The 21,493-nt window shown below is 37.0% G+C and overlaps 1 protein-coding gene and 1 pseudogene across 2 annotated transcripts; both read left to right on the forward strand.

The window, feature by feature from the left end:
• Nucleotides 1–21,493, forward strand: part of LOC132353967 (carcinoembryonic antigen-related cell adhesion molecule 1-like) — a 902,477-nt pseudogene that overhangs the window by 388,271 nt on the left and 492,713 nt on the right.
• On the forward strand, nucleotides 94–21,467 carry ZNF404 (zinc finger protein 404). Of its 2 annotated transcripts, none has more exons than XM_059904995.1 (5): nucleotides 94–139; nucleotides 1,007–1,085; nucleotides 13,982–14,041; nucleotides 14,990–15,116; nucleotides 19,348–21,467. In XM_059904995.1, the coding sequence occupies exons 3-5, from the start codon at nucleotides 14,012–14,014 to the stop codon at nucleotides 20,868–20,870; spliced, it is 1,680 nt and encodes a 559-aa protein (XP_059760978.1). In that variant the 5' UTR covers nucleotides 94–139; nucleotides 1,007–1,085; nucleotides 13,982–14,011; the 3' UTR covers nucleotides 20,871–21,467. The 2 variants fall into 2 exon arrangements, with proteins under 2 accessions (XP_059760978.1, XP_059760977.1); XM_059904994.1 differs by lacking the exon at nucleotides 94–139 and adding an exon at nucleotides 173–316.

Below are 21,493 nucleotides of genomic sequence, written 5' to 3' on the forward strand. Positions count from 1 at the left end.
CCTGCGCACTCGGAACACCGCGCACTCCCGGCGCCAGGACAGTTCCGGATGGACTGCATTTCCCAGAAGCCACCGGGCTCGCATCAGCCTCGGTCCCTGGGTCATCTTCCGGTGGCCAAGCAGCTGTGGTCCCTACGTGGTGAGTAGATCGTATCCAAAGATAAAACTCGGCGGAAGCTTCCATAGTCTCTCACTAAAGCTGGACTGGAACCCGCGGTGGGGGTGACAGGCACTCAAGGCAAGGACGCTCCGGGCGCGGACGCGGCTTGTCGGGCCTCGAGTCTCAGGCTCGTGTCTGCGTGAGCAGCAGAGATTTGTATGCCTATTGAGATATTTGTGTGTGTGTGTAGGTGTAGACGTGTCTCCGTGACAATGTGTGCGTTTGTGTGTCATTATTTAACTGGGCGATTGTGCTTATTTAACTGCGTGGCTTATGGATGAGCGAGAGTTGTGTGGCCATGTGGGTTGTCACTGGAACTCTTGGCTCTAGACTTCGCTGATTCCTCAGCCCTCTCCCCTCATAGCCACTTGGGGTCTGGCGCAGATAAAGGAGGGAAGCCAGATTCTGAGCTTTAGAATGGAAGATTGAAGGATCCCAGCAAGAAGACACAGACTCGATCATGAGATGAGATTTTCTGAAGCTGGATGCGGCCCCAAGATAGGCTTCTGGGAAGACCTGATAAGGTCCCAGGAGTAGGATTCCCTCCTGGGAGGTTCCCCTTAGAAAGTTCCGAGGGGCCATCTATATGTTTCACAACCACAGCATGTCCAAAACTCTGGCCCCAGGAACCTGCTGTGAATTAGACAGATTCCACCCTAGACATCAGTGACGGGGCCTCTCTCATACTGGGAAAGGTCAACGCTGTCTCAGTCTCCTTCCTACTCCCATGTGGTTGTTTGTGGTGGACTGGGTAAAGGGGCATGGTCATGGAGGGAGGGTATTTTGTAAGTGAATGTGCTCTCCAGGAAAATCCTGATGTCTCACGATTGTCTTCTCTTTTCCCAGTGCTGCCTGTCTCGGAAAAACAAAAACGATCCTGAGAGAGGAAAGAATTTTTGTTACACAACTAAAAGTTTAAGTTCAGGTGAGTTGGTGTTTCCTCATTATTCATAAAACACACTTTAATTTTAAAGGCATGTAATCCTTCTTTCCCTTCAGCTGAAATGTCCTGCCTCGTACTGATATATCTGTAAATCATAGGGCCATGCAGAAGAATCACCCCGTCAGGGTCCCCAAGCCCTTCTCTCCATAATTTATTTAACCTGTGGCCTACTGTTAGCTATTATATTTCTATTTTTGACTAAAAATTAAACTAGTCTATAATGAACATCATTATGATAGATCTTTATGTCCTATTATAGTCATAACCTAAGAATAAATTTCTGGTTTCGAAATTTGAGTCAAATACCAGATATTTATGCTTGTACTCATTGGAACACAATGACAAGAAGATATAGTTGCTGTCCTCAAATGACTTGTTATCCAGCAAAGAAATGAAATCAGTGGACCTAGAGACTGTCATACAGAGTGAAGTAAGTCAGAAAGAGAAAAATAAGTATCATATATGAATGCATATATGTGGAATCAAGAAAAATGGTACAGATGAACCGGTTTGCAAGGCAGAAATAGAGACACAGATGTAGAGAACAAATGTATGGACACCAAGGGGGGAAAGGGGGGTGGGATGAATTGGGAGATTGGGATTGACATATATACACTAATATGTATAAAACAGATCATTAATAAGAACCTGCTATATAAAAAATAAATAAAATTCAAAAAAAAAAAGAAATGAAATCAGGATAGGAATAAGTAAGATAGAGGATCTGAAATGCCACTAGAGAAATTCAGGTGACCTGCCTCAGGAGTTGATAGGAAGAGACATCATTTTGTTTATAGCAGCACTGCCAGAATATGATCAAATTATGAGAACTCTGTGAAGAAAAATGGATTTTACACCTTAGAGTTTTTATTCTAGTGATGTTAAATGCATGCATAGTGACAGTAAATGTGACAAGATGTCTCAACAGCTGTTTGCAGGACATCTTAGCTAGGAGGACAGGTCCAGAAGCAAAATAAACCTGTCAATCAGGAATATATAATAGGAAGCAGCATTGAGACTACCATTAATATATACAAGACATCATAGCCTCCAGTTTACACAGACATACATTTCTATAAACAAATTAGGGTTGGTTCAGGTACTGGGAACTGATGGAAATGAAGTGAAACCTTTCAGTAAAAACACAGGAACTGTTTTTAGAACAGCATTGGTTCTCAAATGTAAGCTGCATCAGAATCACCTGCAGGGCTTGTTCAAATACAGTTTGCTGGGCCCCAGCCTCAGAATTTCTAATTCAGTGGGTCTGGGATGGAGCTGAGAAGCTGCATTTCTGGTAAGTCCACAGAGATAAAATTTTAAGAACCTTTGTTATAGAGTGTACTAGGCTTTATCCTCAGGTTCAGGGATATTAAAGGGGGGGAGGAAAAGGTGAGATTTTTTTCCACCTGTCTGGAGAAGAGGTTGCTCCTTTAAAAAATAAAAAACATATCTCTGTGTGTGTGTGTGTATGTGTGTGAAATTAAGGAATGGCTATTGTTTAAAATTTTCTGAAATATACACTTAGGAAAAGGAAGAAAACCAGGGCTATGACACACAAATAAGCAATGTTAATAAATAGGTACATACATTTATATACTTTTTTCTATTTATTGATGTCTGTCACTTTTTCTATATATATTGATAAGTACATATGTTTTTATAAATATAATATTTTGTATTTATATGATTCTGTGCATTCATAACCTAATTTTTTAACAGCATTATTGAGATGCAATTCACATACCACACCATTCAGCTACTTGAAGTGTACAATTTTATACATTTAATATAATGACAGTCTTGTGAAACCATCACCACAGTCAAATTTAGAACATTTTCATCACCCTAAAGAGAAACCCTATTCCCAACAGCAGTCACTCCCCATTTCCTGCAACCTCCCCAGCCATAGTCAACCACTTACCTACCTTCTGTCTCTATTAATTTGCCCCTCTGGACATTTTGTAGAACTAGAATCACACAATATGTGGTCTTCTGTGACCAGCTTCTTTGAATTACCATAGTGTTTTCACTGTGATTCACATAGATTCATCCATGTTGTAGCATGTGTCGGAACTTTCTTCTTTTTTAAGGCTGAATAATATTCCATTGTATGGATATACCATATTTTATTTATCCATTCATCAGTTGATGGACATTTGAGTTGTTTCTACTTCTTAGCTATTATGAATAATGCTGACAGGAGCATTTGTGTACAGGTTTTTGTGTAGACATATATTTTTGTTTCTCTTAGGTGTACACTTAGGAGTGTAATTGCTGGGTCATATGGTAACTCTTTTGAGGAACTGTCAGATTGTTTTCCAAAATGTCTGTACCATTTTACATTCCCACCAGCCACGTGTGAGGGTTCCAATTTCTCCACATTTTCACCAACGCCTGTTATTATCTGTCCTTTTTATTATAGCCATCCTAGTGGGTATGAAGTGGGTCTTGTGGTTTTGATTTGCATTTCCCTGTTGGCTTATGATATTGACGGTCTTTTCACATACTTACTGGCCATTTGTATGTCTTCTTTGGAGAAACATCAGTTCAGATTCTTTGCCCACTTTTTAATTGCGCTTTTGGTCTTTGTAACCTAATTTTTTTACTGGCATGATATTTTGAATATTTTCATTCCCTTAACAGTTTCTCAAACTTAGCATTTAATGACTGTTTAATATTTCATTACATGGACACATCAGCTGTTGCTGAGTTTAGAATGCTGAACACGCCTGCTCTCCATGCTGTACCACTTCTATATCTTGATCAACTTCACTTCTTCCAATTTCCCAGGCCATATGGGAACTTAGGTCTTTGTAATTTCAGGGGTAGTGACGTTTGGGAATGTGGCAACAGCCTCTACTGATAACCGTACTGTCTCAGAAGAACTTGTATAAGGATGTGATACTGAAAAATCATAGAAGCAGAGTCTTTATGATCAAATCTTTAAATTCAAAATGTGATCTCTGGGGCTTTTTTCTTCCCTTAATGTGACCCTCCAGGGACGTTGAAGTGTTTGAATTTCCGAGGGATTTGAGATTTAAATGACTGTTCTACTCTATTTTCCTTGAGGCATCGTCATCCTAGTTCCTTGAATGGCTTTCCTTTGGCCTTTCTTATGCTGGACTTCCCTGCCCCTTCACCACAGGACTGTATCTGGATTTGTTGAGAGCTGCAGCATGCCTAAGTTCCATTTCTTTTATGTACAGGTTTTTCTGTTTCCAAGCCAGGTGTAATTCCTGAATTGAAACAAGGAGTCCAGGCCCAGTAGGTGGAGAGTGTAGTGACAAGAGGATTTGTCCAGGTGAGTCAGGGGAATCCAGAAAAGGGAAAACTATGGAATATCAAAGTTCATGACTGATGACACAGAACCTTGATATTCCAGTATGAGACAATCAAATCAAAGACTTTAAGCCCTTGGAGAAAAAAAAGGCCTCATCATCATACCCCAGATATTACCATATTCATCTTTTATTTCACCCTCCAATCTCAAAGAGAGTGATTAGCTCTATTATAATTTTTATTATAGAAGTAATACATTCTCATACAATAATTCAGAAAGTACAGAAAAGCTCAAAATGAAGAGACTACTGTAAACATTTTACTCCAAATTTTTTATCCATTCCTCAATGCACATGCATATATTCATACATGTTATTTTACTTGTCATAACTGGGTAACATTTTGAAATATAATGGTTTTACCCATTATCATCAAATAAAGGTCTCTATCATTTTTTCATGGAAATATATATAATAAAGTACACATATCTTAGCTGTGCATATAGCTTAATGAATCTTTACATTTGAAAACACCACCCGAATCAAGAAATAGAGCATTTCTATCCCCTCTTGGAAGATGTGCTTCTGTCCTGTCCCAGTTAGAACGAACCCTCCCCCACAAGTAAACATTATACTGACTTCTATCACTCAAGATGAGATTTGCCTGTTCTTGAACTTCATATAAATGGAATCTCTTGTCTCTGCTGCTTTTTGTCCAAAACTGAACTTTTGAGATTCGTACGTGTTGTTTTGTGAATCAGTAGGTTACCCCCAACCCAAGTGTTGTGTAGTATTCCATTGTATGACCTTACCACAGTTTGTTTATTCATTCTTTTTTTTTTCTTTTTTCTGCCGCACCCCCCGCCCCCCTCATTCTTATGATGATGAGTTGTTTCCAGTATTTGACTATTTTGAATAAACCTTCTATGAAAATTCTTGTACAAGTCTTTTTGTGGACACATGTTCTTGTTTTACCTGGGAATATACCTGGGGGTGGAAGTGGTTAACTTAATTTACATTCCGACTGCAATGTATGCAAGGTCTAGTTACTTCTCAAACTGGCCAACACTTGATATCATCAGTCATTTTAAATTTAACCATTCTGATGCATGTGTAGGAGTATCTCATTGTGATTTTAATTTGTATTTTTCTGATAAGTAATGTTGTGAGCATCTTTTCATATGATACTGCCCATTTTGACATACTCTGATGAACTGTCTATTCAAATCTTTTGTCCATTTTTTAGCCTGGCTTTTGTTCCTTTTCCTATTGATTTATAGGAATTTTAGATATATTTTGAATACAAGTCCTTTGTGTGTGTATATAAACCTGTGTGTGTGTGTGTGTGTGTGTGTGTGTGTGTGTGTAGAAAGAGAGAGACAGAGACAGACAGACAGAGAAAGGGAATATCTCCTATTAGCCTGTAACTTCTTATTCACTTTCTTAATGATGTCTTATAATGAACAGATATTCTTAATTTTAACTGAGCTCATTTAACAATCTTTTTCTTTTATGGCTATTGCATTTTTGTTCTGTTTAAAACATCTTTTCCTGGGGAAGAAGGGACAGATCTTCCTTATGGTAGAATTCCAGTTGTTAAATGTAGAAGGTAAGAGGGACATGGAAAATGGCCATTAGGCAAACACCACAGTAATAGTTGTTTCAGACGAGATCCACTGGTAGATGCTAAAACTAGAGGGTGAAAATTTGAAGAGAAAAAGGGTTTGCATAGTGTCAAAGGATTCCCCATCACCCACGATATTTATTAACAACAGAGGGAAAGGTAGTACCTTTCTAGTGGGGAAACCCATCAGAAAGCAGTTTCACCAAGTGATCACGGTTAACATCATCAGTGATAAAGTATTGACATCATGAGCCCTTTCATATCATGCAATGAGAAGGACAGAGCATCACTGTGGTACTGCCAAAAATGCAGAGCCTCATTCCAATTGTGAAACATCAGACAAACCAAGTGGAGGGACGTTCGATAATTTAAATGATTGGTACTCCTCCGAAGTGAAGAGGTCATGAATTAGGTGTGATAGACAGACTTTAGGGTGACCGCCATGATTCCTGCCTGCTGGTGTCTATGCCATTGTATAATCCCCCTCCACTGGAGTGCAAGCAGGACCTGTGACTTGTTTCTAACCAACAGAAAATTGGTGAGGGGATGTCAGTCCTGTGATTAGGTTACTTTATATGGCAAAAGTAATGAGATGTTGCTACTATGGTTACATTATGTCACGTAAGACTCCATCATAGGGACTTTCCTGGTGGTCCAGTGGTTAAGACCCTGCACTTACACTGCAGGGGACGTGGGTTTGATCCCTGGTCAGGGAACTAAGATCCCACGTGCTGCGAGGCGCGGCTGAAAAAAAACAAAAACAAAACAAAAAAAGACTCTGTCATAGCAGACTGGAGCTAGAGACTCTACTTGTGGGCTTGATGAAGTAAGGCAGTGTTGGACAAGCCCTTGCAAGAAACTGCAGGCAGCCTCTAGGACCTGAGGTCATTCTCCAGCTGACAGTCAGCAAAAAGTTGAGGCCCTCAGTCATCCAGCCGCAAGGATATGAATTCTGCCAACAATCTGAATGAAATTGAAAGTGGATTCTTCCCCACTTGAGCCTCTGAATGAGAACACAGCCCAGCTGATACCCTGTTTGCAGCTTATAAGACCAGCATGAGGAGACCATCCATCGAAACTGTGTCCAGACTCCAAGTTCACAGAAACTGTGAGATAATAAATGTGTGTTGTTTTAAGCTAAATTCGTGGTAATTTGTTATGGCAGCAATTGAAAACTATTACCATAAGAAAGACTGTGGAGATTGGAAGAGACTGAGGAGAAATAACAGCTCAATGCAGTGTGGGATGATGTATAGGATCCTGGAAAAGAAAAATGACATTAGTGGGAAAAAGTGATATTTGAATAAGATATGCCATTTGTAGTACTGTACCAATGTTAATGTCCTGGTTTTGACCATTGTCCTATGTAAGATGTTCACATCAGTTTGAGCGGTATATAGGAAACTGTACTACTCTTGCAACTTTTCTCTAAGTCTAAAATAAGTGGAAATAAAAATTAAACCAAAAAAAGAGAGAAAATTTTGCCTACCCCAAGATTATGAAGATATTTTCCTGTTTCTTCTTACAGAAAAGTTATTGCTTTAGCTTTCACATTTAGGCCTATGATCCATCTTGAATTTACATCTGTATATGTGGTGGGATCAGGGTCAAAACCATTTTTTCCACACAGATTACCAATTGCTCAGGCACCATTTGTTGAAAAGACTATCCTTTCTGCTCTAAGTCAGACTTTTATTGTTAAAAAAATGTGACTATATACGTACAGGTCTCTTTCTGGACTGTCTATTCTGTTGGTCTCTTTGTCAATCCTGTGTCAGTCCCGCTGTTTTAATTACAGTAGCTTTATATTATGTCTTGATATCTGGTAATGTACATTTGACAACTTTGTTCTTCAAAATTGCCCTGACTGTTCTGGATTCTTAGCATTTCCATATAATTTTAGAATGATTTTCTTAATGTTCTAAAAAAAAAGCTGCTGATATTGTTTAGAGATACATTGAATCAGTAGATCAATTTAGAGAGAGTTGGTCATCTTAAAATAGATTCTTCCAATTCATGAACACGAAATATGTTTCCATTTATTTAATTCTTCTTTAACTTCTTTCCTTAATGTTTTGTTGTTTTCAGTCTAAAAGTCTTGCACCTCTTTTGTTAGATTTATTCCAAAGTGTTTTATATTTTTCATGTTTTTTATGAACTGTTGGGATTTTTAAAATCTCATTTTTCAATAGCTTTGCTTTAATATAATTGTTTGTTTTATACTGTGACCTTTTATTCAACCAACTTTCTAATAAATTCATGTATTCTAATAGTCTGTAGGATTGAAAAATTTTTTTCTATGTACAAAATCATGTTATCTGCAAATAAATATGGATTTACCTCTTTCCTTCCAATCTTCATACCTTTCATTTCACTTTTTTCTCTTATGGTATTGGATAGGTCTTCAAGTACAAAGTTAAATGGAAGTGGTAAAAGTGGACACCCTTGCCTTATTTCTGAACTCAAGACAGTAGTCCATATTTTACCTCTCAGTTTTATTCTGTAGATCCCCTTTATCAAACTAAAGAAGCTCTGTTCCTAGTTTGCTGAGAATTTTTATCATGAACTGATATTGAATATTATCAAATGGTTTTTCTGCATGTAATGAAATGATTGAATGGTTTTTCTCCTTTATTATTTAAAGTTTGAAGATTACATTGATTGCTTTTTAAAAATAAAGTGACTTTGCATTTCGAGAATAAATCTCTTGGTCATATATATCACTGGCCTCTCCTTGCTAATATTTTATTTAATATACTTGCATCTGTGTTCATGAGAGATATATATTGTAGTTTTCCTTTCTTGTAATGTCATTGTCAGGTTTTGATATCACAATTATGAGGGCGTCATGACATGGTCCATTTTTATTTGTTTTCTAGAAGATATTGAGTTTGATTGGCATTTTTAATTCCTTAAATGTTTGGAGAATTTGCCACTGAAGCCTCTGGGCCTGACATTTTATGGGAAGGTCCTTAATTAATATAGATTTAATTTCTTTAATAAATATAACAATATTCAGATTTTCCATTTCTTATATCAGTTTCATTGAATTGTGTTTTCAAGAAATTTTAAAATTTCATCTACATTTTCAAGTTTATTGTCATAGTTATTCGTAAAATTCTGTTATCAATTTAATAATGTCTATAATATATGTAGTGATATCTCCTTTTATAGTCCTGATATTGGCAATTTTTTTCTTGAACAGTATAGCTAGAGGTTTATTAATCTTATCTCTTCAATGAAATAGCTTTTGGCTTTATTGATTTTTCTCTGTTATAGATCTGGGTTTTTTATGCCATTGGTTTTAGTATGTTTTACTTTCTGTAGGCTTAATTTGCTTTTCCTTTTCTAGCTTCCAAAGGTAGATCATTGATTTTTAACCATGCTACTTTTATAAAACATAAATTTATGTTTGGGTGAAGGGGATCAAAGAGTAATAAGAAAGGAAAATAATAAGTGGGCAATCACTATAAATGCTCATGCTATCTACTGGGAGAAAATAAATTATGGGTTTATTTGGCATTGTAGTAATTTGACAAAGGATTTTCATAATAATTTCACTACTAATTGATTTACTATGTCAGTATGTCTTTAGTACACCTAGTAATTACCAGTGGTGATTAGATAATGAATGGTATTTATCTGCAGCATTTGTAAAAACAAAACAAAAACAAAATATATATATTTAAAGCTAAAAATGTCATTGTAAGCATTGGTTTGACTGCATCTCACAAGCTTTGTTATGCCATACTTTTATTATCATTTAGCTCCAAATATTTTCTAGTTTCCATTATGATTTATTCTTTGACCTGTACTTATTTAAAGTGAACTTTTATATTTGGAAACATTTGAGAAATACCTGTTTTTGAGTTCCAAAATATACATTCTCTGATATTAATCCTTTGAAGTTTATAGATACTTGTTTTATGGCCCAGAATATTCTGAAAAATATGCAAAGAATGTGTAGTCTGTAGTTTGGGAGTATAATGTTCAGTTGGGTCATTTTGGTTATTCCTGTTCAACCTTCTATGGCCTTGTTGATTTTTTTTTCTCTTCCTGTTATCAGTTACCAATGGAGGGTATAAAAAATCTCTAAATTTAATTATAAACTTGTCCTTTAATTCTGTTGACTTTTGCTTTTGAAGCTATGTTATTAGGAGTATAAGAAATGTAGGATAACTTATATTCTTGTTGAATTGTAGGAAATATCTCTCTTTATTACTTATAATACTTCTTGCATTTAAGTCTATTTATCTGTTGTTAATATACCAGTGTGCTTCTAATGACTGTCTAATATACTTTTCCATTCTTACTTTTAACATATCTGTGTCTTTAAAGTATGTTTCTTATAAGCAGTGTAATTGATCCTGTTTTTAATTTAATCTGAAAATCTTAGTTTTTAATTGCAATGTTTAGTCCATTCACATTTTATTACAATTACTGATATAGTTTGGTTTAAATCTGCCCTCTTGCTATATGTTTTCTGTTTATCCCATTTATTCTTCATTTCTTTATTCCTCCTTTCCTGCCTTCTTTTGAATTAATCAGGTATTTTTCATTATTCCATTTAGTCTCCTCTATTAGTTTTTTTAGTTGTGCATCTTTGTATAATTCTTTTAGTAGTTACCTGAGCTATTATAGGATGCATCTTTTTTTTAACATCTTTATTGGAATGTAATTGCTTTACAATGTTGTGTTAGTTTCTGCTGTATAACAAAGTGAATTAGCTGTATGTATACATATTTCCCCATATAGGATGCATCTTTAATACAGTCTTCTTTAAAATAGGGTTTTTAGGGGACTTCCCTGGCGGTCCAGTGGTTAAGACTCTGCACTCGAAATGCAGGGGGCATGGGTTTGATCCCTGACTGGGGAACTAAGATCCTGCATGCCACATGGCACGGCCAAGAAAAAAAAAAAAATGTAGGGTTTTTAACCACATACCAAATAACATAAGAACATTTCAATAGTTTAACTCCATTTATGCTGTTATTGTCATTCCTTCTTCCAGTAATACAATCCTCACAAAGCATTCTAGTTTTGGTTCCTTTAAACAGTCCATTTGTTTAGTCATATTAGTCATATATTTACTTGTCCACAGCTGTTCATTGCTTTTTGGCACATTCATGCTTCCATCTAGGATTATTTTCCGTTAGCCTGACTGCTGTCCTTTAGTATTTCTTGTATTGTGGGTCTGTTGATCAGAAATTCTCTCAGCTTCTGTTCAAAAAAATCTTTATTTTATCTTCATTTCTGAAAGATATATTCTTCGGGCATAAGATTCAGAGTGGTCAGGGTTTTTTCTTTCAGCACTTTGAAGATACGATTCTATTTTTCAGGCCGCTAAAGTTTCTGTTGAGATAAGAACTAGTTTTGTTGTTGTTGTTTATTTATAACTGATGTCTTTTTTAAACTACATACTTTCAAGAATCGTTTTTCAACTTTGTTTTTCAACAATTTGGCCATGATGTGCCTGGGTAAGAATTTCTTTATTTTATCTGGTTAGGTTTGCTGAAATTTTTGATTTATGTATCAAGGTATTTCATGAGATTTGGAATGTTTTTGTCCATTATTTCTTCAAATCAATTTCCGTTCTATTTTCTTTTAGGTGTTCAATTCCACATTTTGTCTGTTTCTTGTATTTCTCTTACATTCAGCTCTGTTCTTTCTTTTTTCTCTCTGCATAAGATTGTTGTTAATTTGACTTTATGTTAATTAATACCATTTTTGCTGTTAAATCCATCCAATACATTAAAATTTTTTGATATTATACTTTTATAACTATAAAATGTTCATGTGGGTCTCTTTTTTATGATTCTACTAAATCTCTATTGATATACTTCATTTTGCATTCCATTTTGTCCATCTTTTCCTCTATTTTCTTTAGCATGTTAATCATAATGTCTTCAAGTCCTTGTCTACTAGCTCCATTGTCTGGATCATCTTTGGGTTTATTTCTACTGAGATTTTTCTCTTGATTATCAGTAACTTTTTCCTGTTTCTTTGCATTTTCGTAAGTTTTATCATATATTGGCATTGTTGATAATATAGAGACTCTGGATTACGTTATCTTCCTTTAATAAGTCTATGTCAGGGTTTCTCAACCTTAGCACTGTTGATATTTTTGACTAGATAATTCTTAGCTGTGGTGGGGGGCTTTCCTATGCCTTGTAGGATGGTCAGCGCCATCCCTGATCTCCACCCACTAGTTACAGTAGCAGTAGCACCCCTCCACACACTTTGACAACCAAATATGTCTCCAGACATTGCCAAATGTGCCCTGGGGGGCAGGATCTCCCCCTATTGAGAACCAGTGATCTGCACAATCATTTTCAGTATCTATTTCATTTTCCATTATATGAATGAATACACTTTATTGAATTAACTACCCATCTAAGTACATTTAGATTTTTCTCCAGCTTTTTTTTTTTTTCATTTTAACTAGTGTCTATCATCATATTCCTTTATACATCTCTAGGCACATTTTACAGTTATTTCCTTTAGGTGAAGTCTCAGAAACGGCCTTTCATCGTTAAATTCTTCTTATGCATAATTTTTCGTACATGTCTCAATTGCACTAGGTTTTCACAGGTCTATAGGACAGCATGAGAATGCTCTTTTCCCTACAGCCTTACTAATATGTGGTGTATCATCAACTTTTAAAATCTGACAGTTGAATACCTGTAAAATTGTACTATCTTTGTTGCTTTAAAACATCTCTTTAGTAAATCTTTTGACAGGTGCTGTCTTAATTATTTATGTTCAGGTTTCATATAATGAAACAAAATATCTGGGTGTCAGAGACAACAGTTCAAAAAAAAAGTTGACTTTATAATTATAGAAATGTGATTCAAAACATCACTTCTACTTATAGTTTGTGATATGGGAAAATACCTTTACTTCTCTGAGCTTTTATTTCCTCATCTGTTGAATTGAGTTAATAAGTACATTTCAGGATTAAATGTTAACATGTATAGCACAGCTATCACATAGAAGGTTACAAATATCTATGTATTACTGTATGGCTTTAGTGAGCATGAATTCACACCTCCCTTGTGGGTACTGGGTGGCAGCAATTCATGCCAGCAAGCAAAGTGGATCCTGATAGGGAAATCCAGGTTGGTCAGCCCAGAGGACCTTGGAGTCAAGTTCAGGCTTCACATGGGCAGACAGTTTTATGGTGGTCAAGTTTTCCAGGTTGGTCCCTACTCTTTTCTGCTTTTTTTTTTTTTTTTGGCTGCGTTGGGTCTTCGTTGCTGCACACAGGCTTTCTCTAGTTGCAGCGTGCGGGGGCTACTCTTCGTTGCAATGCGCAGGCTTCTCCTTGTGGTGGCTTCTCTTTGTTGCAGAGCACAGGCTCTAGGCACATGGGCTTCAGTAGTTGTGGCACATGGGCTCAGTAGTTGTGGCTCACGGGCTTAGTTACTCCACGGCATGTGGGATCTTCCCAAACCAGGGCTCGAATCCGTGTCCCCTGCACTGGCAGGTGGATTCTTAACCACTGCGCCACCAGGGAAGTCCCTGTTTTATGCCTTTTGTCTGGCAGAGTCCAGGTCCCCCTTGAGGCCATGAAGGTTGTTGAAGTTTGTGTTGTATGGCCTGGTCTCAGCCCTGGAAGGTAGGGCTGAATTGGGGAGGATCTACTTAGTGTGACTGGACAACCCAAGCTGGGTACATTTGGCATGATCAGAATGAGAAATAGGCCAGCGGGGTGTGTCTGGATCTGGCTTTGGTTCAAGAGAGCCTCTGCTCTCTATCCACGCTTGTGAGGCTTGTTTCCCAGACACAGGAAAGGGTTTGAGTTTGTCTGCACTCTGTCTCATATCCCCTGACATGTGTTTATGTGTTTGGGAGGGCAGAGAGTGGGCAAGGATGGCGAGAAACAGGAATAAAGAAGAAAAAAGAAAGGCTCTCTTACCTTAATGTTGGGAGTTCTGAGCTACACTGGGTCTCAAGGCTTCTTTTTCCTCCCTCAGCTCTGGCTTCTCTGGACTCAGCTTCTGAGGATGATTGGCAGTTCTAAAACCATGGGCCGGGTAAGTGGATGTCTCTCCTTCCTGAAATATTACAATTTTTAATTGAGATAATATTTTCATTCTTTATCCCAAAACCTCCTTCCTAGGAAAGCTGTATCTCAACCTGTTTCACAGTTGCTGCCTTTACAGAGAAGGATGGTGTCCTCCCTATTTGCTCCCTTTTTTCAAACTGATTTTTCAGTTTTTTCGTCAAATGATTTATTCCTCTTCTATATGTTCAGTCTTCTCTCGAGAGCAGTGTTCGAGCAGTAAAGGGGTGAAGTATCTTGAAGGAAGTATTTTAGCTTCCCTTGTTAGGTTCGTAGTTTCATTGTATAGAAATGGTGGTCCTATTTGACCAGAAGAGGGAGAACTTTCTCCATAGTTTTCCAGGTAGATAAGGGAGAATTTGGTTTTGAATGGTCTCAGTCTCAGTGTGAGATGAGACCTCAGCTTTGAAAAGCTTTTAGGTTTGGGTTGAAATGGGATTGGTGCCTGCCTAGAGAGAGGAGGGGCTCTGGCTAAGGAATCACTGAGAAGTGAATAGGGTTCTGAGGTCCATTTTGTAGGGAAAGAGAGATTGCTTGGCTTGAGTCATTCAGTGTTGTTCTGGATCATCCTACATTAGTGTGTTCTAACTCAAGAACCAGAAGTTCAGTAAGGGATTGTAGAAATGGAAGATGAGAACTACATCTGGCGGATAATACTGAACTGTGGGGAAGAGGTTAAAGAAAATATTGAAAATTAAAATTAAAGAAATTTTTTGTGCTCCAACAGGATTCTTCAAGATTGGGTAGGGAATCTACTTCAGATATGCTAACTTATTTATTATTTATTCTCATCTACCCATGTCATGATCTTTAACTTCAGCCTACTTGTTTTTATATATCACCCCCTACTGCAACTCAATATTCCATCTTGAAATTTTTTTTCTACTTTTACAAATAATACATGAATTTGTCATTTCAGGTGCCACTGACATTCAGTGATGTTGCCGTAGACTTCTCTCAGGAGGAGTGGGAATGCCTAAACTCAGATCAGAGGAATTTGTACAGAGATGTGATGTTGGAGAATTATACTAACTTGGTATCACTGGGTAAGGACATCTGCCTGAAGTAATGTAGGATCTGCTATCTGGAATATCCACTTTTTCTACTGTATATTTTATGCTCTGTGCCAAGAAACTAGCGAAATTTCTGCTCCATATTCTCAAAGGACTATTTTGGGCTTTGTTAGATTGAAATAAGCACCTTCATTCAGCACCTAAATCTTTTTTTTTTAATTTATTTATTTATTTATTTATTTATTTATGGCTGTGTTGGGTCTTCGTTGCTGCATGCGGGCTTTCTCTAGTTGTGGCGAGCGGGGGCTACTCTTCGTTGCAGTGCGCAGACTTCTCATTGTGGTGGCTTCTCTTGTTGTGGAGCACGGGCTCTAGGTGCACGGGCTTCAGTAGTTGTCGCACGCGGGCTCAGTAGTTGTGGCTCGCGGGCTCTAGAGCACAGGCTCAGTAGTTGTGGTGCATGGGCTTAGTTGCTCCGCAGCATGACAGCACCTAAATCTTCTCTGTCCTTCATTTACCTTCCTACCTCCTTCTGATCCATCCTGCAGTTGCTTTTTCTAAATGACCAAAGGATTGAATTCTGGGAATTTTCTGCATAACTACTGGCAAAGAAAACAAATGTCAAATTATGTGTATTTTCATAATGTCAATAAATATTCTATTTTAATTGCCAGTCCACCTACATGGAGAACAGGTAACATAGAGTCCTGGTTTTCTCTTTATTACAGATGAGCCTTTGTAATTTTTACAGTGGTAGAATGAGTCACGATCATTATCTTTTTGAGTATTTTCTGTTATAGCAGTGAAAATGTTGGCTTTCAGTGATTTGATAGATTCTACTCAGAAGTGTCTTTGTTCAGTTTTTGGACAATACTTGACCGTTCTCTCCTCTCTTCTGGGATTCCAGTTATACCTACGTTAGATCTTTTGAGAACTTATCTCTCTAGAAATTCACTTTGATTGTCTTTTATAACTTCAAGTTACCTGTTGCAATTCTTCCTGTATTTACTGTCTTTTTATTACTATTTTTTATCTGTTTTAATTAATTTATTTATTCTTATTTATTTATTTTGTTTTTGCCTGTGTTGGGTCTTAGTTTCGGCATGTGGGATCTTTCATCACAGCATGCGGGCTCTTTGTTGAGGCACGCAGGCTTCACTCTAGTTGTGGTGTGTGGGCTCCAGAGTGAGCAGGCTCAGTAGTTGCAGCATGCGGGCTTAGTTGCTCCGCGGCATGTGGGATCTTAGATCCCCAACCAGGGATCAAGCCCATGTCCCCTGCATTGGAAGGCAGATTCTTAACCACTGGACCACCAGAGAAGTCCCTGTTTTTTTTTAATTTAATTTAATTTAATTTTTCTTTTTCTTTTTTTGACTGCGTCAGATCTTAGTTGCGTGCAGGCTCTTCGTTGTGATGTGCGGGCTTCTCTCTAGTTGTGGTGTGCAGGTTTTCTCTTCTCTGGTTGTGTTGCGTGGGCTCTAGGACGCATGGGCTCCAGGGCACATGGGCTCTGTAGTTTGCGGCACGTGGGCTCTCTCGTTGAGGCGCGCAAGCTCAGTAGTTGTGGCATGCAGGCTTAGTTGCCCCGTGGCATGTGGGATCTTAGTTCCCCAACCAGGTATCGAACCCACATCCTCTGCATTGGAAGGTGGATTCTTTATCATTGGACCACGAGGGAAGTCCCTCATCTGTTTTTTAAACACTTCCATCAATAGTTATTTTGGAATTCTTGTATGCCTTCATTGTTTGGTATCTGTGGGTCTACTTCTATTGTTTCTGTTTTTTCCTCTTGTTATTTGTCATATGGTAATGCCTCTCCAAGTTACTAGTAATAGTGACTGTGTGCTGGACATCGTGTACAAAAGAACTGAAGAGGTTCTAGATAATGGTATCTTCCACCAGAGAGTACTTAACATTTTCCTCTCTGGGTCTGATAGAATAGCAGATATTAAGCTGGGTCAGTGCTGATTTTCAGTTTGGTAATACTCAACTACCTCTTTTTTATCACTGTGCTCAGAATCAGTGAGTTTCTCTAGGGGAAAAGTGGTGGTAGATCTTCAGGGCCAATTCACCACTCCTTTAATGGCTCTTATCTGTTTGGATTTTAAATTTACTCTCCCAATGGATCTTTTATTTCCAGAAGAAATGCTGACAATTAATAAGCTAACCATCCATTTGGTAAGTTAGGAAGAGCACAATAGACTTAAAGAAAGTGGAAGAAAGGAAATAATAAAGGAAAGAACAGAAATTAATGAAATAAAAACTGAACATATAAAAGAGCAAGTCAAAACTATAAATTTGGTTATTTCAAAGAATTAATAAAATTGGTGCAACTCTCTCAACATCAATCTATGTAAGGAAAAAAGGGGGCCTCATTACAAATCATGAAACCTTGAAAATATGATGCTAATTTTGATAAACATTATGCCAAAAACTGAAAAATCAAATGAAATAAATTATTAGAAAATTTTAATCTACAAAACCAACACTCAAGAAAAAAAGAGAAAATATGAAAACTCTCACAAGCACTAAAGAAACTGCATCAGTCATCAAGAACCTTCCCACAAATTGGAAGATTCAGGCCTGGATGGTTTGTCATTAAAGTGCAAAAGTTTGAACATATAAGAATGTGGGAGAAAGTTTTCCCATGACCTCTTATATGTGGATTCTGACAAAGGATAAACTACAGAAAAGTAAGAGATGACTAGAAAATAACTACTTGAAAATACAGAGTATATTTATAATAGCTCTCTAAATATCCTTGTCTACTAATTCTATTATCTGTGTCACTCCTTGCTCTGTTTCTTTTTATTGATTTTTCTCCTAGGAAGGGTTATATTTTTCTACTATTTTGCACACCTGATAATTTTTGTATTAGGTGCCAGACATTGTGACATTTACTGTGTTGGAATGCTGGATTGGGGGACTTTGTTCTGGGATTCAGTAAATGGGACCTGTTGATCCTTTCATGGTTTGCTTTTAAGCTCTGTTAAGCTGGGTCCAGAACAGCTTTAAGTCTAGGGCTAATTTGGCCCCACTACTGAGGCAATAAGGTTTGAGAGATTAGAGTCAGAGAGAGATAGTTGGTAACTGTTGCATAATTTTCAGAAACTAGATCGTTATTTTACTCAGCTGCCTTCTCCACTGACCTTGATTTTTATCCTTACTTACCTTGATTTTCATCCAAGTTACCTTTTTTAATTCACTATTTAATTCTACAGTTAATTATTTAATACTTACCTTGTGGTAGAACTTGTTTTTCAGTGGTAGTTGAAAGAAATTTTGAATCCATACTTGAGTTTTAGAGTAAGAAAATAAATAGTAAAACAAATGAGACAATAAATATGTACGAGAGAAAAGCATCATGAAGACAAAGAATTAGGTGTTGGAATATAGAATAAAGGATATGAATTTACTTACAGTTAGCAGAGCCAGCCTTTCTGAGAAAGTGATTTGTAACCTGCAACACCTGGAGATAGTCATTTAGAGAAGCCACCTAAGAGGATTCCTGCAAGGTAAAGCATCTGTGTGAAGCCACAGGCAATGGGGAAAGTTGCAGTATGTTCTAGTAGCTGAAAAGATGCAGTGTGGTCAGATATAGGGAAAAAGATGTCAAGGGCTTGAAATGAATTTGTAGAAGTAAGACAGAGTCTTCTTATTCATGGTTATGTGCTTGGGTTTCATTCTAAGATAAAGACAGACCATTGAAAAAATTACATAGAGAGCCATCTGGTAGAGAATATTAAAAATGTAGATGACCAGGACCTACTCACAGATTCTGATTCACTCAGTCTCAGTGGATATCTAAAGGGTAGTATATACATGAGCTGATCACGCCCTCTTTGAACCATTATTATAAAACTTCTCACTACCCCCCTCCAGGTTGGCACACACAGTTTTGAGGACATTAGCCTGCTGTGGCCCCCTTTGCCTGGCAAAGCAATGAAGCTATTCTTTTCTGCTTCACCTCCCTCAAAAAAAAAAAAAAGGGTTGTATATGTAAGAAATTCCTGTGGTAATACTGATCCACAACTAAATATGAGTACTGATTTTTCTCTTTGCCTATTCACAAACTTTACATTCTCATGTTAGCTTTAATAATTTTCTGAGCCCTTCTTGCCTTTAAAAAATTTCATCACAGTATTTTAGAATTGTATGACCCTTTTACTTCTAATGGATATACTTGTCAATTTATTATTATCCTTACTATATTTCCCCTTGTACAAGAAAAATAGCATTTGTTTGTTTTCTCATTTTCTTTCAGACATTGATTTCACAAGTGAGAGCAACAAATTATCTTCAGAAAAAAGCAGTTATGAAGTAAATTCATACCATCGGGAGACAATGAATAGAAGTAAAACCTTCAACTTTATGGCGTTTATTTTCAGAAATGACTCACAGAACAGAACTAAATTTGAAAGACAACAGGCACCTAAAGTGGGATATTTTAATCAAATGATATTCAGAAAACATATATCCCTTCCTCTACATCAAAGACTTCACACTAAAGAGAAGTCATATGAATGTAAGGAATGTAGAAAGGGCTTTAGGAAATATTCACACCTTACTGAACATCTGAGAGACCATAGTGGTGTAAGACCCTATGAATGTAAGGAATGTGGAAAGGTCTTTATAGTTCTCCAGCATTTTATTAGACATAAAAAAAGTCACACTGACTTGAAACCCTTTGAATGTAATGGATGTGAGAAGGCCTTTAGGTTTTATTCACAGCTTATTCAACATCAGATAATTCATACTGGTGTGAAACCCTATGAATGTAAGCAATGTGGGAAGGCCTTTAGACGTCATTCTCACCTTACTGAACATCAGAAAATTCATATTGGTTTGAAACCCTACAAATGTAAGGAATGTGGGGAAACTTTTAGGTTGTACCGACATATGTGTCTCCATCAGAAAATTCATCATGGTGTGAAACCCTATATTTGTAAGGAATGTGGAAGGGCCTTTGGTCATCGTTCAAGCCTCTATCAGCATAAGAAAATTCATTCTGGTGAGAAACCATATAAATGTAAACAATGTGGAAAGGCCTTTGTTCGCAGCTATCTACTTATTGAACATCAGAGAAGTCATACTGGTGAGAAGCCTCATGAATGTAAGGAATGTGGAAAAGCCTTTAGTAGGGGCTCAAGCCTTCTTAAACATAAGAGAATTCATAGTAGCGAGAAACTCTATGATTGTAAGGAATGTGGGAAGGCCTTCTGTAGAGGCTCTCAGCTTACACAACATCAGAGAATTCATACTGGTGAGAAGCCCCATGAATGCAAAGAATGTGGGAAGACTTTTAAGCTCCATTCTTACCTTATTCAACATCAGATCATTCACAGTGATTTGAAACCATATGAATGTAAACAATGTGGGAAAGCTTTCAGTCGTGTTGGGGACCTTAAAACACATCAGTCAATTCATGCCGGGGAGAAACCTTATGAATGTAAGGAATGTGGAAAAACCTTTAGACTTAATTCTCAACTAATTTATCATCAGACAATCCATACTGGTTTGAAACCATATATATGTAAAGAATGTAAGAAGGCCTTCCGTTCTATCTCAGGTCTTTCTCAACATAAGAGAATTCATACTGGTGAAAAACCTTATGAATGTAAAGAATGTGGTAAGGCCTTTAATCGTAGTGATCGACTTGCTCAGCATCAGAGAATTCATACTGGTGTGAAGCCACATAAATGTAAGGAATGTGGGAAAGCCTTTACTCGTTGCTATCAACTTACTCAACATCAAAGATTTCACATTGGCGAGAAAGTCTTAATGTAATGAGAGTCAGAAAGCCTTTAGCCGTGACACATCCTTTAACATTATCACTCTTCTACCACCTAACGATATGGTAAAGATTAAATTATTTAACATAAAATATGGTTGTTTGGAAGGGCATCTGGCACAGAGTATTTGCTTACTAAATACTGTATCATTTTTTAATGGTAATTACTAGTATTACTATAAATAAATTCATGTGGAAGGAAGATCCTGTGAGCATATTTTAAAACTCTATCATCACTCATCCATATTTCATTTCAGATAATTAATTCTGGACAAAATCCCATAGAATGTTTTAAACAAGAAACTTTTTTATTCAAAGCTCATCCCCCTGAAGATTAATAATGGTAAAAACCCTATGCTTTTGCTGAATATTGAGAGTATAGCTGTTGAAAAATTGGAAAGTGGTTTGAAGAAATTTTTTTATAATAATTTCTATAATACAGATAACATACAATCCACATTTCCTACAATTCATGGAAGTTAGAGATTAACAATGGGTAGCCAAAAGACAGATATTGACTTGGAGAAGGTTTCCTCAAGTATTTGAAAAATGTCAAATTTACATAAAAGGTACAACAATGGTACAATGGAGGTTTATTTACCCTCCACCTATATTTAGT

Source organism: Balaenoptera ricei, chromosome 19, assembly GCF_028023285.1.
Source record: "Balaenoptera ricei isolate mBalRic1 chromosome 19, mBalRic1.hap2, whole genome shotgun sequence".
NCBI lineage: Eukaryota > Metazoa > Chordata > Mammalia > Artiodactyla > Balaenopteridae > Balaenoptera > Balaenoptera ricei.

What these genes read in the sequence shown, in the direction of transcription:
- ZNF404 (XM_059904995.1), top strand. Translation starts at nt 14,012, where the DNA reads ATGATTGGCAGTTCTAAAACCATGGGCCGG. An exon ending in GTTCTAAAACCATGGGCCGG is followed by an intron (nt 14,042 to 14,989) that starts GTAAGTGGATGT and finishes TTGTCATTTCAG; the next exon opens with GTGCCACTGACATTCAGTGA. An exon ending in TACTAACTTGGTATCACTGG is followed by an intron (nt 15,117 to 19,347) that starts GTAAGGACATCT and finishes ATTTTCTTTCAG; the next exon opens with ACATTGATTTCACAAGTGAG.